We start from the raw sequence: 15,112 nt of genomic DNA, 5'->3' as shown, positions 1-15,112 counted from the left end.
GACAACATTCCAGGTGTAGTCTCACCAAGACCTTGCATAACTGAAGCATAACATATTCCATTCCTTTTGTAGTCAAGGATGGCGTCCCATTTGACCACCTTGGTTACATGCTGCACCTGTATACTAACGTTTTGTGACTCATGTACTCAACTCCTGGATCCCTCTCTAACTCAGAATTCTGCAGTTATTTGTTGTTTAAGAAAGACTTTGCTTTTGTATGCTTCATGCCGAAGTGAAGTAGCTACCACTCACTCAACTTATCTTCATCTGTCTGCAACTTCCTTATATTCTTTTCACAACAGAGTTTCCTATCTTTGTGTCAAACATAGCTATCATGCCTTGGCACCCTTCATCTAAGTCACTAAAATATATTGTAAAAAGTCGAGGACCCTGGCCTCTGCGAGATGCCATCTGTTACATCCTGCCAATCAGAAAAAGGCCAATTTATATAAACTTTGTTTTTAGTTAGTCAGCCAGTCTTTTATTTGTGTTAGTACATTATTACCTGTACCATGAGCTTCTATTTTGTTCCATAGCTATTTTTTATGGCACTCTGTCAAATGCCTTTGCAAAACCAAAGTACATGATCACCTTTATCCACAGCCCATATTACTCATCAAAAGGGAAATGCTGACTCTTCCTAATTACCTTAAGCTTTTTTAAGTGCGCAGCCATAACCTTTTCAATTATGGATTCTAACACTTTCCTGACGGCACATCTCAAGTTAACTGACCTTCCTGTTTTCTGCCTCCTTCCCTTCTTGATTGGCAACTATAAATCTCATTGTAATGGAGGACCTGCTTCAAAAAAACAGAAGTACTGTGATATTAACGAGTTAACTTGCTCTGCTGACCTGCAGGAAATTGGATGTCCCGAGGCTAGGGTGGGATGCTTCTGATCTCCAGATAGATTGTAAGAAATTACATTATCATCTTTTATTTTTCAGAGCCATTTCCATGGCCATTTCCTTGTTATTAAAAAGCCTATTTACATTTTCATCCCCTATTCAGTAATCAATAAGAAATTTATAGTTGGGATTCTGACTATTCCCTGTAGTTTAAAAAAAATACAATTCACTTTAGAACTGGCCATTAAGTGTTGATTTATATTATATTTTTTCTGGAGATGATTAGGTCTCTGCATTGTATCTTGAGTAGACTGTGAGGGAGTGACTGGGGGTTGTCTTGCGAGCATTACTAACCATGGTGTAAAGATTTTGTATAAAGGAAGGACTGTTTCCTTTATTCAGAGACCCCCATCCCTGGACATGCTTCACAACCATGAAGAGGTTTCAGAGTTTTGCCAAAGCTTGTATTGTACAGTGCTTAATAAAAGTTTGCTTGTTCACAAAAGTTGGCATGATGCAGTTGCATCAAATATGTAAGAATCTCAGGAAAAAAAGAACCTAACAATACTACCTTTTTTTTGAAGTTGATAAAGTAGTTTGATTGGTCGATAAAGAAGAACTCCAACGCAGATCTCCTCAAGTTATAGCGTCTGAGGTGCATCTCTCCAAGATGAGACAGGGGACGCTTGAAATCATAGCCAATTCCTGAAACAAATGGACCATAGTTCAGATTATCTTATTCTCGTCACACCCCAACTCCACCATGCTTGCCCCTCCCCAAAGGCCACAATTCAACCAAAGTACAATTCCACACGTAATTCTTTTATACCTTGTCAAATTGACCATTCTTCATTAATAGTGAGCTTGGTAGTCAATTGTTGGTGCACTATGACATTGTAGGGACACCATAACTGATCCTCAACCCATCATAACTTGGTAGCAATTGATGCACATTTTCTGGCGAGTGTTCAGGAACCAGAAGTGTTAGTGATGTTTTCCCCATGTTGTGAAATCTGCTCAACCCTCAAAACTGACCTCTTTAACCAAACGTTTGGTCATCTGCCTTATCATTCTATCATGTGGCACTGCATCAAATCTTTTTGCTGGAAATATTTTTGGGTGTTGTGCAATATTAAAGGTGATGTGTAAATGAAAGTTGTTACAATACCTGCTGTGGCTCACTGTTAATAGCCTGACATATGACTTGGACAATTGTGGGATTATATCCCATTCCAGAGAACTAGGCGCATAATCCACTTTAATACTGCAGTTCATAATGAAGGCTTGCACCATCAGAGACTTCAGTCTGCACTCTTAAGGTGACTTAAAAAAACGACACTATTATGAAAAACAGCAGAGTCATCAACCTGGGTACATTCCCACTTACCATTCTTTGTAAACTTTGAACCATCCATAAATCTGGTGCCTGCCCTAACTTGACAGCCAGCTATGATTTCTGTACTCCTCCAATTCTGGTACTTACCCAAACCTAATTTTCACTGTCCCACTCCCAGGGGTCAAGGTTCAAAATCAGCAATACCTTTTCTAAACCTCTCTATTTCCCTTTCTCATCCTTTTAAGCTGCTTTTACTAAGTATTTGGTCACTTGTGCTAATATTTATTCATGTGACTCATTATTTGACTACGATTCCTAATCGTAATCAAATATTTGGGACAGTTTGCTATAAAGGTTCCTTTTCAATGCAAGTTGTTGGTGCCCTGGCCAAATTCTGCCCGTAGTGAATTCTACACATTATGGCTTTGAGGATACATTGTTGTATTGCAGGACATGCAGCAACCAGTGACTCTTAACTGCCTTCTGTAAATTAGAGATGAACAGTAAGTGCTGGCCCAGCTAGCGATGCCTACATCCCATGAATGAATGAAGAAAATGTCACAGTTCTACACAGGCAGTGAACTGTTCTGAGAAATCCTAAGGTCATGGCAGATTTTACATAAATATAATTGCAAGTCCTTTTATTTTGCTAGGTGGCTGATTTAAACATGAGATCAGAAACGTGACAAGGTTCTAGCAGATGGAAATATTTAATTGTTGTTGCCTATCAAGCCATGCTCAGTGAATAGGTCTTCTAAATTTGGGATTAAATTCAATAATTTCCTGAAAAGATAAATTCCACAATGAGTTTAAACACTTTAAATATCAGCATTCCTGTACTCCAATAGAAACATACCCCTCTGCTCCTTATTGTTCCTAATTTACAGAAAACTCAATCAGCAGTGCTGAGTTTGACTCTCCAGACTTAGGAGTTGCTGGTTTGGATTGGAAAGTATTGAAATTACATTTATAAGTTAAGAAAGGAGGCAGTGAGAAAACACTATGGAGAGCAATTTAATAAAAGAAATAAATACTTTCACGGAATTGAGCCTAGTAGCTTCTGACTCAGAGGTGAGAGTGTTACTAACTGACTATACTGGGGAAGTTACTAGAATCCAGTAACAGAGAGACTGAACATTTTAACAAGCATCAACTGATTAAAAGAAATGTATAGAAACTTGTGAAGAATAGGTCATGTCTGATTTATCAAGCGCAATTTCTGGGGAGGCCAGTGACATAATGGAAATGTGAATTTCTATGCATATCATCATTATGGATATCAGGCATTTTACAAAGCTCCATATGAGAGATTATTTAGTAAAATAAAATGTAAACTTGTGGTTGGGTAATAGGATATAAACAGCAATGGTAATGGGATGCATTCTGATTAGTGGCATGGGATAAGTGGTCTCCTCTGGAACCTACACCAAATTCTCAGTGATGAGACAGTTGTTTATCCAAGTTTGCAGGTGACACTAAGTTGGGAATCATGTCACATTTTCTTTTTTATTCATTCACTGGATGCTGGCATTTCTGGGTGGGCCAATTTTTATTGCCCATCCTTAATTGCCCTTGAGAAGGTAGTGGTCAGCTGCCTTCTTCATCTGATGTAATCCATTTGCTGTAGGTAGACCCACAAGGCCATTAGGAAGGGAGTTTCAAGATTTGTGATAAGGAAACAGCAATATATTTCCAGGTTTGGATGGCAAGTAACTTAGAGGGGAATTTGCAAGTTCCCATTCATCTGCTGTCCTTGTCCTTCCAGACGGAAGTGGCTGTGTATTTGAAAGGTGTTGTCTGAGGTGCGTTGGAGAATTTCTGTATCTTGTAGATAGTAATACACTGCTGCTGCTGCTACTGACAGTCAGTGGTGGAGGGGGTTTGTGGATCTAGTGCCAATCAAGCCAGCTGCTTTGCTCTGGATGTTGCCTAAGCTTCTTCAGTGTTGTTGGAGCTGCACTGTGTGGATCTGAACAGAAACATTACAAAGGGAGATAGACACAATGAGCAAAAATCTAACAGATGGATTTTAGTTTGGAAAGAGTTACATCATGAGGTTTAGATTTAAGAAAGACAAAATGGAACATTTTCTTCATCGTGAGGAACTAGAAACTGCAAATGAGGAAACAGAGTTGAGTGTTCAAATTACTAAAACCTGTGGCAGTGCCAAAAAGTGAACAAGAAAACAAATGGGATATTGGCCTTTTCACAAGGGGCTTGAAAAGCCAGAGGGAGGAAGTATTGCTTCAGTTGTGCAATGTCTGAGCCAGTCTCCATCTGGAGGACTATATTCAGTTTTGAACACAACATCCACAGATGGGTGGGCAAGGCTTAAAGGGTGGTTTATGAGAATTTGACCATGGCTTTAAATGGTTACTTACTGAGGATAAGATGCAAACTTTGGGCTGGTATTTCTTTGAGTTTAGAAGATTGAAGGGTTCAATCAATCAAGAATCAAGGTTGAAAATGATATTGAGATTTGGTTGAGGTCCTGATCAGTTTAGGTTGAATTGAATGGTGGAATGGGCTTGTGCAGTTATGTCAAACTGCCTCCTTAATAAAAGCTTGGTTCAGGTGCAGCATTACTTCATTAAATTGCCAGCTTGGGATACAAAGGTCTTGTTAGGACAGTAACAAAGCAGCAAAGGAGTTTCAGGAATCTCACCTTCCTCTGTCTCTTCTTTTTCAATACTGCCATCATAGAAATACATATGCTGTGTGGTGATTTCCAGGCGCCCAGGGATCACTGCAACAGTTGTGATCAACTCACACTCCTCTGAGATCACCAATTTCTCCTTCTGACTGGGCTCCTCAGATTCAACTCTGCAAAAATGATTGCTTAGTGAACAAGAACTAATAAACTAATCCATTTCATTAGCAAATAATTCATTGTACAAAAAAACAATGTTAAATGTCTCCAGTATGCATAGTCACAAACAGTCTGGTGCCAAGGTTAGATTATATCAATTGCATTTAGATTTTGCACTCTTTTGATGTTGGCTGTGCAAAAGAATACCATGCATGACAGATGTTTAGAGACTGGAACTCAACAAGACTGGATACATTGGTATGAAAATGCATCAACATTATGTGAAGTGATATAAAATCACAGAATCCTAACAGGGAGGAAAGAGGACATTTGGCCCAATGAGTCACACTGACCCTCTGAAGAGCATCCCACTCAGACCCAGTCCCCCAATCTACCCCTGTAACCCTACATTTACCATGCCTAACCCACCTAATCTGCACATCTCTGGACATGACAGGGCAATTTTAGCATCACTAATCCACCTAACTTGGGACTGTGGGTGGAGACCAGGGCACCCAACAGAAACCCATGCAGATATGGGGAGAATATGCAAACTCCGCACAGACACTCATCCAAGGCTGGAATCAAACCTGGGTCCCTGGCACTGTGAGGAAGAAGTGCTAACCATTGTGCCTGCCCAAAACAGAAAACAATAACAGCAGTGAAATGGCAATTTAAATTTAGAAGCCGAGGCAGACATCTGGCCTACATGTGACTGCAGACCCACAGCAATGTGGTTGATTCTTAATTGCCCTCTAAAGTGGCCCTAATAAGGCGTCAGTTCAAGCCAGAATTAGGGATGGGAAATAAATGCTGACCCAGACAGCCATGCCCATATTTCATGAATGAATAGAAAAGAATCTGGGCCTTGTCTAATTAGCTGTCACCTTTCCTGCATTACAATTTTGACCACAATGTCTCATTGGGTTGTTAAGTATCGTAGGAAGTTCTGAGATCAGAAAAGTCAAAATGTAAATTGTGCCCTACTTTTAATTTTTTGAAATTACTTTGGAGGCATCAACTTCCACAATGTTTGACTCATTTTGGTCTAACTCAGATTTCAGCTTGTTCTGTTTTTTTTGTTATGTAACAGACATTGACTATTCTACCTGCTTCTGTATGAGAAGAAAAAGTTTTTTCCAAACTTCAGCTGGGTTACTTTTATAATTGCATCTTCCATTTCTATGCTCATAGTACAAATTAGATAATTCAAACATCACCATGAGAATCTGCTAAATATTTTAACTGTTCAAAGTGCACTGCATATTACAACGAGTAATAGTGGCGTGCTGTTGTTAACAATCACCGCATCATTGCGGACAGTAAGCTAGAGGCTAGCACTTGGCTAAGTCATCTTTAAATATCGTTGCTCCCGATGTGGTTTCCTCTATATTGGGGCGACTGGACGCCTCCTCGCAGAGCGCTTTGGGGAACATCTCTGGGACACCTGCACCAATCAAGCACACCACCCTGTCGCCCAAGATTTCAACTCCCCCTCCCACTCTGCCAAGGACATAGAGGTCCTGGGCCTCCTTCACCGCCACTCCCTCACCACCCGACGCCTGGAGGAAGAATGTCTCATCTTCCGCCTCAGAATACTTCAACCCCAGGGCATCAATGTGGACTTCACCAGTTTCCTCATTTCCCCTTCCCCCACCTCACCCCAGTTCCAAACTTCCACCTCAGCATTTTCCCCATGTTGATGTGGTGTATATGGATTTCAGCAAGGCGTTCGATAAGTTTCTCCACAGTAGGCTATTCTATAAAATGCGGAGGAATGGGATTGTAGGAGATATAGCAGTTTGGATCAGTAATTGGCTTGCTGAAAGAAGACAGAGGGTTGTGTTTGATGGGAAATGTTCATCTTGGAATCCAGTTACTAGTGGTGTACCGCAAGGGTCGGTGTTGGGTCCACTGCTTAGAATCTTAGAATCTTAGAAGAATACAGCGCAGTACAGGCCTTTTGGCCCTCGATGTTGCGCCGATCCAAGCCCACCTAACCTATACTAACCCACTATCCTCCATATACCTATCCAATGCCCGCTTAAATGCCCATAAAGAGGGAGAGTCCACCACTGCTATTGGCAGGGCATTCCATGAACTTACGACTCGCTGAGTGAAGACCCTACCCCTAACTTCAGTCCTATATCTACCCCCCCTTAATTTAAAGCTATGCCCCCTTGTAATACCCGACTCCATACGCGGGAAAAGATTCACACTGTCAACCCTATCTAACCCCCTAATCATCTTGTACACCTCAATCAAGTCACCCCTAAACCTTCTTTTCTCTAATGAAAACAGCCCCAAGTGTCTCAGTCTTTCCTCTTTCCTCATACGATCTTCAAGTATTAGTCAGTTTTGGATCCTTTCTGCTGTTACATGCTTGTAACATGCACCAATTAAAATAGATGATTTATTTGGATTAGTTCTTGTTTATGGGCATTTCTGACACAGCCGATGTTTCTCACTCATTCCCAGTTGTCCTCAGGGAGATGCTGGGCTTTCTTAAACTGCAACAGTGTATATGACAAAGGTGCTCTTACACGTCATTAGAAATCTTTGTTGCAGTTTGAAATAATGATGGGTTTGGATGGTCATTTCAGTGGACAACAAAGAGCTGAGCACAGCGGTGTTGAATAAAAATCACATTCAAACACAAGCTATAATCACAGCAGGTTTCCTTTCATTACAGATGAATGAAACGACGATCTGATAGCTTCATGGTTAAAATTATTCTTTTCTCTATATTTCTGAAGAAACCCCAGCGGATCAGGATGAAGAGGAATAATGAGGATAAATAGCTCGAACAGTTTTGTGGTCTGAACATACCCTTAAAAGTTGGGAATAAGCTGACTAAAATTGACAGAGAGTTTCCTACATTAGAAACACAACTTTTCTAATCGATTTAAATCTATTTGGAAATACTAAGATTTTGAACAGTTTCGTAAAATGCAAGTTTCTCTTTTTCTTTAACACTAGCCTAAAGATAAGTACATATTTGTTTACCAAGGTTATCCCGCAAGGCACTAGCTTCTGCATGTGTGCTGAAATTGTAGTTTGGAACCAATTTGAGCCTCATCCTTGAGTAGGTCTCCACACTTGATAGTTTCCATTTAATTTCAGTCAGATTGCTATAGAGTAAGAAGAAGTTGAATCAGCTGTGGGAAACAGTAACCTATATGCATATCATCCTAAAACAATTGTCAAGAAATCAGAAATATCATTGGAGCTGAATACACTAACCTTGATGCCAACCTTTCCAATGCAGACTCTCACTGATTGATACTCCCCGTCAGGGCCCTGTTAGCACTTTTGAATGGATGGCTGGTTTGTGATGCAAAATGACACTAACAGTGACGGTTCAATTCCCACACTTACTGGGGTTACCATGAACTCTACTTCTCAATCTCTCGCCCAGCCTGAGGCATGGTGACTTCAGGTTGAATCACCACCAATTGTTTGTCTCTCTCTCTCTAATTAAAGAGCAGCCTTATGGTCTCGTAGGACTATGGTAACATTAAATTAAATGCAGAGTAAACGGTAATGTTGCTACTTTAGGATTAAATAAATACTTTAGATTATCATTCATTCATGACAGCCAAGTCAAATGGTTGGGAGTTAAAACTTGAACACAGAAATGTTCCAACTCATGTGAATCATGTGAATTCAGGCTGATACTCCACAGCAGGACTGATCAAATATTGCACTGTAGAAAGTGTTGCCTTTTAGATGAAAAGTCAAAACAAGGTGCTGTCTGCTGTCTCGGATGGATATAAAAGATGGTGTAGTGATATTCAATGAGAAACAAGGAGTTCATCTAGTGTTGTGGGAGTTCATCTATTGCTGTGGTCAATAATTTCCCCTCTACCAAAATGCAAAATAATTTGATGTTGCTTTTCATTGACATGTGCAGCCTTCTTGGCTTTTCAGTTTCCTCCATTACAGCAGTAAATTCAAAAGAACTTCATGATATGTAAATCACTCGGGATATCTTGATAGCATATACTGATGTGATTTTAATATTAACCAAGGATGCACAGCAATGCAAGAGATATTAATGTCAGAGAATGACATGATTTTAAACCACCAAGCAATCCCGGTTCACTTGCAGAATGAACAAATCAATACAAATCTTTCTCCCAATTCCAATATGTCTCAGTCCAAAAGCCTCCAGGCCAATGTAACAATTTGTCAGTTTCCTACAGTCAGTTAGTGATTAAGATTGCCAATTTAGTGCCATTATCTGTAATAACCAGCAAACATGGAAGGACTTTAATTCTGTCAGTAAGAGCTAGAAAAGGTTAGTTCCAGTGCACCAAACCATCTAAATGGCAGGGCCCTTGTGATGTGGTTGTAGTGTCTGGTTCAGAAGATTAGGATTCAAATCTCACCTGCCCCAACATTCATAAGATATTGTAACAGGTTGATTGAAATTACTACCCCCTTGTGGTTATAGTATTAGTCCAGTAATTCTGAGACCTGGATGAACACAATGAATATTCAGCTTTTAAAAGGTCAGGTGTCAGGAAAAGGGACTGCTAAGCTTTTGGATTGCTGGAAAAAAAAACCATTTTTTTCCAATAATGTCCAAACTCAATACTGAATTGTTGATTTTTTTTTAAAAAGCTGTCACCTACCATTCGGCCCAGGCCCCACGTGGGCAAGTAAAGAGACGTCTTAATGATTGCCACTGCCGAAGCACTGTGTTGTGATGACTGTTGATCTGTTTGAGGATATTGCTGTATCGAGCATTCTCAAATCTCACACGCTTCATGTATGGCTCCAGCATCAACTCCTTGAGGGAGATGGAACAGATAGGAGAATGACAACTTTAATATTTTCATTAACTCTAGGTCATTTTTAATAAAAGGAGCATACCGTCTTGCCCAATAAGCCCTTTCCTTTCCCTCAGACCTCAAACATAGCATGCTATTCAGTATTTAATAGCTTCTCTTGATGGATGTTAAATTCCTAGTAGTTGGAGGCAGTAAACAGGTGCATGGTACAGATTAGTTCATTAAATCGTGTCCATTTTGATTTAGCCTGCACCTCACCTCTATCTCTCAACTTCGATGCTCTTCATTGCCCTTAATGGGACTTGCATGTAAACAAATCAATTGGAAAGTACGGGCAATTTATTGGTGTGGTTAATAGATGAAAAATACCATGGATGATTGGATAAATACTTTTCAGTTGTGTGTAAGAGTACTTATGGATATTAAAAAAAACAGATTACTTGGGGACCTTGTGGCATAGTAGTGGTGTCCTTGCCTCTACGCTAGGAAGCCTAGTTTCAAGTCCCACCTGCTTTCAGAGTGTGAAATAGCAACTGAGATTAGGTTAATTAGAATATAACCAAAAAAAAAGCTGAGATGGCTTGGAGGGTTCTGGTGGTGCAGTGGTAGTGTCCCTTCCTCTGATCCAGGAGGTTCAAGTTTAAGTCCCACCTTCCCCAGATCAGTGTCCTAATACATCAGTGTTCTCATGGGCTGTTTTCTTATCAATTTGGTTTTTGAAGTTGCCAGAGTACTGAGATGTGTAAGGCTTCTTTGGAAAATGGGCTGCGTCCCTCTCTCTCTGGGCCAGTTCCGATTTCACCTGCCAGAGAAACAGGTTAATTAAATGAAACAGCTCTGTAAATGGTCATAGGAGCCAGCCAGCTGTAGAGCAATTGTATAGAGCAGAGATCAATGCTGAGGGGCAAGTAATAGAAGTCTCCAAAACATTCTAGCCTTCACAAATATACTCGGAGGTCATCTAACATTGTTAGCAGAGGATAATTGCCTAATTAGGTGTACTTTCGGACATAAGGTTTGAATTGGAGTTGAATAAAATGAACTTAGGGATAACCAAGGTGTAGTTAATGGATACTTCAGATGTCACTCAATCTATCATTATGCATTTAGAGTCATAGAGATGGAAACAGAACCTTCGATCCAACTCATCCATTCCAACCAGATATCCCAAACCAATCTAGTCCCACCTGCCAGCATCTAGGCCATATCCCTCCAAACCCTTCCTATTCATATACCCATCCAGATGCCTTTTAAATGTTGCAATTGTACTTACCTCCATCACTTCCTCTGGCAGCTCATTCCACACAAGCACCATCCTCTGCGTGAAAAAGTTGCCCCTTATGTCTCTTTTTTATCTTTGCCCTCTCACCCTAAACCTATATCCTCTAGTTCTGGACTCCCCCACCCAAGGGGAGTCTATTTATCCTTTCCATGCCCCTCATGATTTTATAAACCTCTATAAGGTCACCTCTCATCTCAGACACTCCAGGGAAAACAGTTCCAGCCTACTCAGCCTCTCCCTATTGCTCAAATCCTCCAACCCTGGCAACATCCTTGTAAATCTTTTCTGAACCCTTTCAAGTTTCACAACATCCTTCCAATAGGAAAGAGACCAGAACTGCATGCAATATTCCAACAGTGGCCTAACCAATGTCCTGTACAGCCGCAACATGACCTCCCAACTCCTGTATTCAATACTCTGACCAATAAAGGAAAGCAGACCAAATGCCACTTTACTATCCTATCTACCTGCGACTCCACTTTCAAGGAGTCATGAACCTGCACTCCAAGGTCTCTTTGTTCAGCACCACTCCCTCGGACCTTACCATTAAGTGTATAAGTCCTGCTAAGATTTGCTTTCCCAAAATGTTGCACCTCACATTTATCTAAATTAAATCCTCAGCCCATTAGCCCATCTGATCAAAATCCCATTGTAATCCGAAGTAACCTTCTTCACTGTCCACTACAACTCCAATTTTGGTGTCATCTGCAAACTTACGAACTATACCTCTTACGTTCACATCCAAATAATTTATAAATGACCAAAAGTAGTGGACCCATAACCAATCCTTGTAGCACACCACTGGTCACAGGCTTCCAGTCTGAAAAACAACCCTCCACCACCACCCTCTGATTTTTACCTTTGAGCCAGTTCTGTATCCAAATGGCTAGTTGTCTCTGTATTCCATGAAATCTAACTTTGCTAACCAGTGTCCCGGGGGAACCTTGTCACACGCCTTGAAGTCCATATAGATCATGTCTGCCACGCTGCCCTCATTAATCCACTTTGTTATTTCTTCAGAAAACAAAATTTAATTGCCCAAAAGAAGAGCAGGGTTTCTGGAGCCGACATGTGACATGAAAGATACAGAAGGCGAGGAGGACGATACAGACTTATCAGAAAACACTGTATTGATCATCAATAACTTTAGTTGTAGTCACCAATTCATTCAAGTGGTTGCACATCAAAAGTAAGTGAGGTTAACACTTTGAAATCAGTAAAAAGAGTAAAGATTCTGTCCAAGGTAGCAAGGATTAATCACCTTGTAGATATTGATATAGTAATCAGTGAAATACCTTTACTATTAAGCAAGATTTCAATAAAAAGCCCTGAATGAAGTTAGATATTGAGGATGATAAAGTGAATGTCTTTTGGAGATCTGTAAATTTGCAGTTGAGATATTATTGCATTTCCTTAACAAGGCCTGTTATTTCTGAGCAGAATATTAAAAAGGTACTAATGGAATTCATGGATAAGAATAAAAATAAGCAAGTTTTTACATCATAAGACTATGAGCAGAAGTAGGCGATTCGGCCCATCAAGCGTCGATTCCCTTATTAATTAAAAATCGGTCTATCTTTTCAAGGAAGAACCAGACAGCGTTCAGACCACTGAGATGGGGGATGGTTTGCCTTCTGCAGCACTGTTCCCTCCATGCCTCACTAGTCAACTTCTCCATTACATCTAGCACTTCCTCACTCCCTCATGTTACTTATCAATGGTGGAATTTGGAAAACTTGCCCATCCATTTCCTCCCTATTCCCTGTCCAAACACACTCTCAGGTGAAGTGAATTTTACTTGTACTCATTCAGTCTTGTCTATTGTATTTGCTGTTCACAAAGCAGACTTCTTTACATTGGAGAGACCAAATGCAGACTGGGTGACCACTTTTCAGAATAGCTCTGTCTAGCTATAGGAATAATCCTGACCTTCCAGTTGTTTGTCATTTCAAAAAACTGTCTTGCTGTCATGTGACCATTTCTGGCCTGGGCCTGTTTCAATATTCTAACAAAGCATAACACAAACTCGAGGAACATTACCTCATTTTTGCTTCAGCACTTTACAATCTCTAGGACTCAATGTTGAATTCCATTGCTTCAGAGCCTGACCTCACGATGCCTGGCTTCCGTTGTTTTCTACATCTTCCTTTCCCCTCAGAATCGACTTGCGATGTTTGTGTCTGTCAACTTTGGTCTTGGTCATGAAAACCACACCTTAATTTACCCCATTTGGCATCCCCAATTCTCTCTCACCCCATTATCAGCCATTTTGTCTTTTGCACTGCATCAAAAGTACAAAAAAATCACCATCTTGCAACCCCTTTCAGTGCTGGATATGCGTCATATTGGACTTAAAACATTAACTCTGTTTCTTTCTCCACACATACTACCAGATCTGTTAAGTTTCTCCAGCATTTTCTCTGCTTGTTTCAAATTTCCAGCATCCAAAGTATTTTGCTTTTATTATCCATTTGATACTTCTGGTTGAAGATGGTGGCAAGTGCTCCAACCTTTTGCATTATGTACTTTGTTGCTTTACACTCCATTAAGGATGGAATGTATGGAATCGCCTCCTCCAGTCAGTTGCTGAAGTTGTCCATCACCATTCACAATTGGATGCGGCAGTTGTTTCCGATCTGTGTTTATGTGATTGCTTTGCTCTATCTGTTATATGTTGATTCAATGGCATGGTATAGCAAGCATGTATTCTTGTGTTTTGCCAGGTCGACACCTCCTTTTCAGGTGCTTAATGCTGCTCCGCATATGCTCTCCTATATTATCCACTGAACCTTTCGGCATCTTGTAGAATCATAATATGGTTACAGCACAGGAGGCAACAATTTAGCTCATCACATTCGTGTCAGCTCTGCTCATTCTCCCAATTGTTTTTAGCTAACACCACAACCGTCCTTTCAACATCTTTCGGTCAAAATTTTAATATTCCCTTCCTAGCATAATACTGCCACAAGGACACTAGCAGTTCATGGATAAGGTTTATTATCATCTACTTAGAGCAGCTAAAGAAGGGAAAAAAAATCTCAAGTATTACCCTTATGAGAAGAACAAATGCTCAAAAACACTAGTATTTTTCAAGGAAAACACCAAAATTTTAGACTAGTTTGGCTGCAAGATCTCTGGTTGATCGGAATGATTTAGTTGACCAGAATCATGGAATGAATCTGAAACCTATTAATATACAATTTCCTAAATGCAAAAGGACACTGTTCATTCAATTCACTCTGAACGACATGGTGGCTTCACAAAAATGATGGACTAATGGCTGATCAGAACCGCCAATCACTACTGATTAAAACACACCTCAACTTGATTAAGAAAAATACCACAGTCAGACAGTTGAGGGAGCCCTTGGATTCAAAGTCAACTTTTCTTCTCAAAGATACCATACATATTATGTCTCAACTTTTTATATTTCCTTCTTCAAAACACTCATTTCTGAAGTAAGTCTACGTAGTGGACATTTGAAAGAATCAATACTTCCAGTTAGGAGAGTAAGTGGGTGGGAGTAAATTCATAATCGGTTAGAGTATGATAGGGTCTCTGGTGTAGATTAGGAGGCTAGGGTGAAGCCCAAGATAATGAAGACTGTGCAGGATCTGAGAGAAAAGACATTAAATAAGTGGTGGAGCCCATCAATACTTTAAACTGTATAGGGTGTGTCAAAAGATGGCAAGTGCATCAGCTACCTCAAACTTGGAACGACTCTCCCCACGCTCATGCTCCCGACGTAGCGAGCTGCTCATTAGAGAGTCATAGCAGGAATTCCAGAAGCTAGACATCTGATTGTGACTTCTGGCAAACGTGTCATGCTCGTACTGAGTCATAGCTTTCAGAACCTGTAAAAAATATACAGTTATGTCCACTAGAAGTCAACTACACCAAAGAAAATACATTCACAAGAATGAAAGAAAATAGGTCACAATAAAATATGGGAGGATAACATAGGCTTCAAAATCATAATATCAAAATGATGTGATGAGACAAGATACAATAAAATAGAATAAGGTTTGATTTAATATGTAGC

At 40.1% G+C, this 15,112-nt stretch overlaps 1 protein-coding gene across 1 annotated transcript in view; it reads right to left on the bottom strand.

Moving 5' to 3' along the window:
• Nucleotides 1-15,112, bottom strand: part of nbeal2 (neurobeachin-like 2) — a 239,806-nt gene that overhangs the window by 41,466 nt on the left and 183,228 nt on the right. The window contains exons 32-37 of the mRNA XM_043687545.1: nt 14,775-14,924; nt 9,630-9,787; nt 7,999-8,123; nt 6,102-6,174; nt 4,849-5,006; nt 1,419-1,552 (exon numbers count right to left, since the gene is read on the bottom strand). Coding sequence (XP_043543480.1) covers nt 1,419-1,552; nt 4,849-5,006; nt 6,102-6,174; nt 7,999-8,123; nt 9,630-9,787; nt 14,775-14,924 — 798 coding nt within the window. The remainder of the gene's footprint in view (nt 1-1,418; nt 1,553-4,848; nt 5,007-6,101; nt 6,175-7,998; nt 8,124-9,629; nt 9,788-14,774; nt 14,925-15,112) is intronic.

The sequence above is a fragment of the Chiloscyllium plagiosum genome, chromosome 4, assembly GCF_004010195.1.
Source record: "Chiloscyllium plagiosum isolate BGI_BamShark_2017 chromosome 4, ASM401019v2, whole genome shotgun sequence".
Classification (NCBI taxonomy): domain Eukaryota; kingdom Metazoa; phylum Chordata; class Chondrichthyes; order Orectolobiformes; family Hemiscylliidae; genus Chiloscyllium; species Chiloscyllium plagiosum.
Note: the sequence above shows the minus strand (reverse complement) of the source record. Positions and strands in the feature narration are given on the sequence as shown.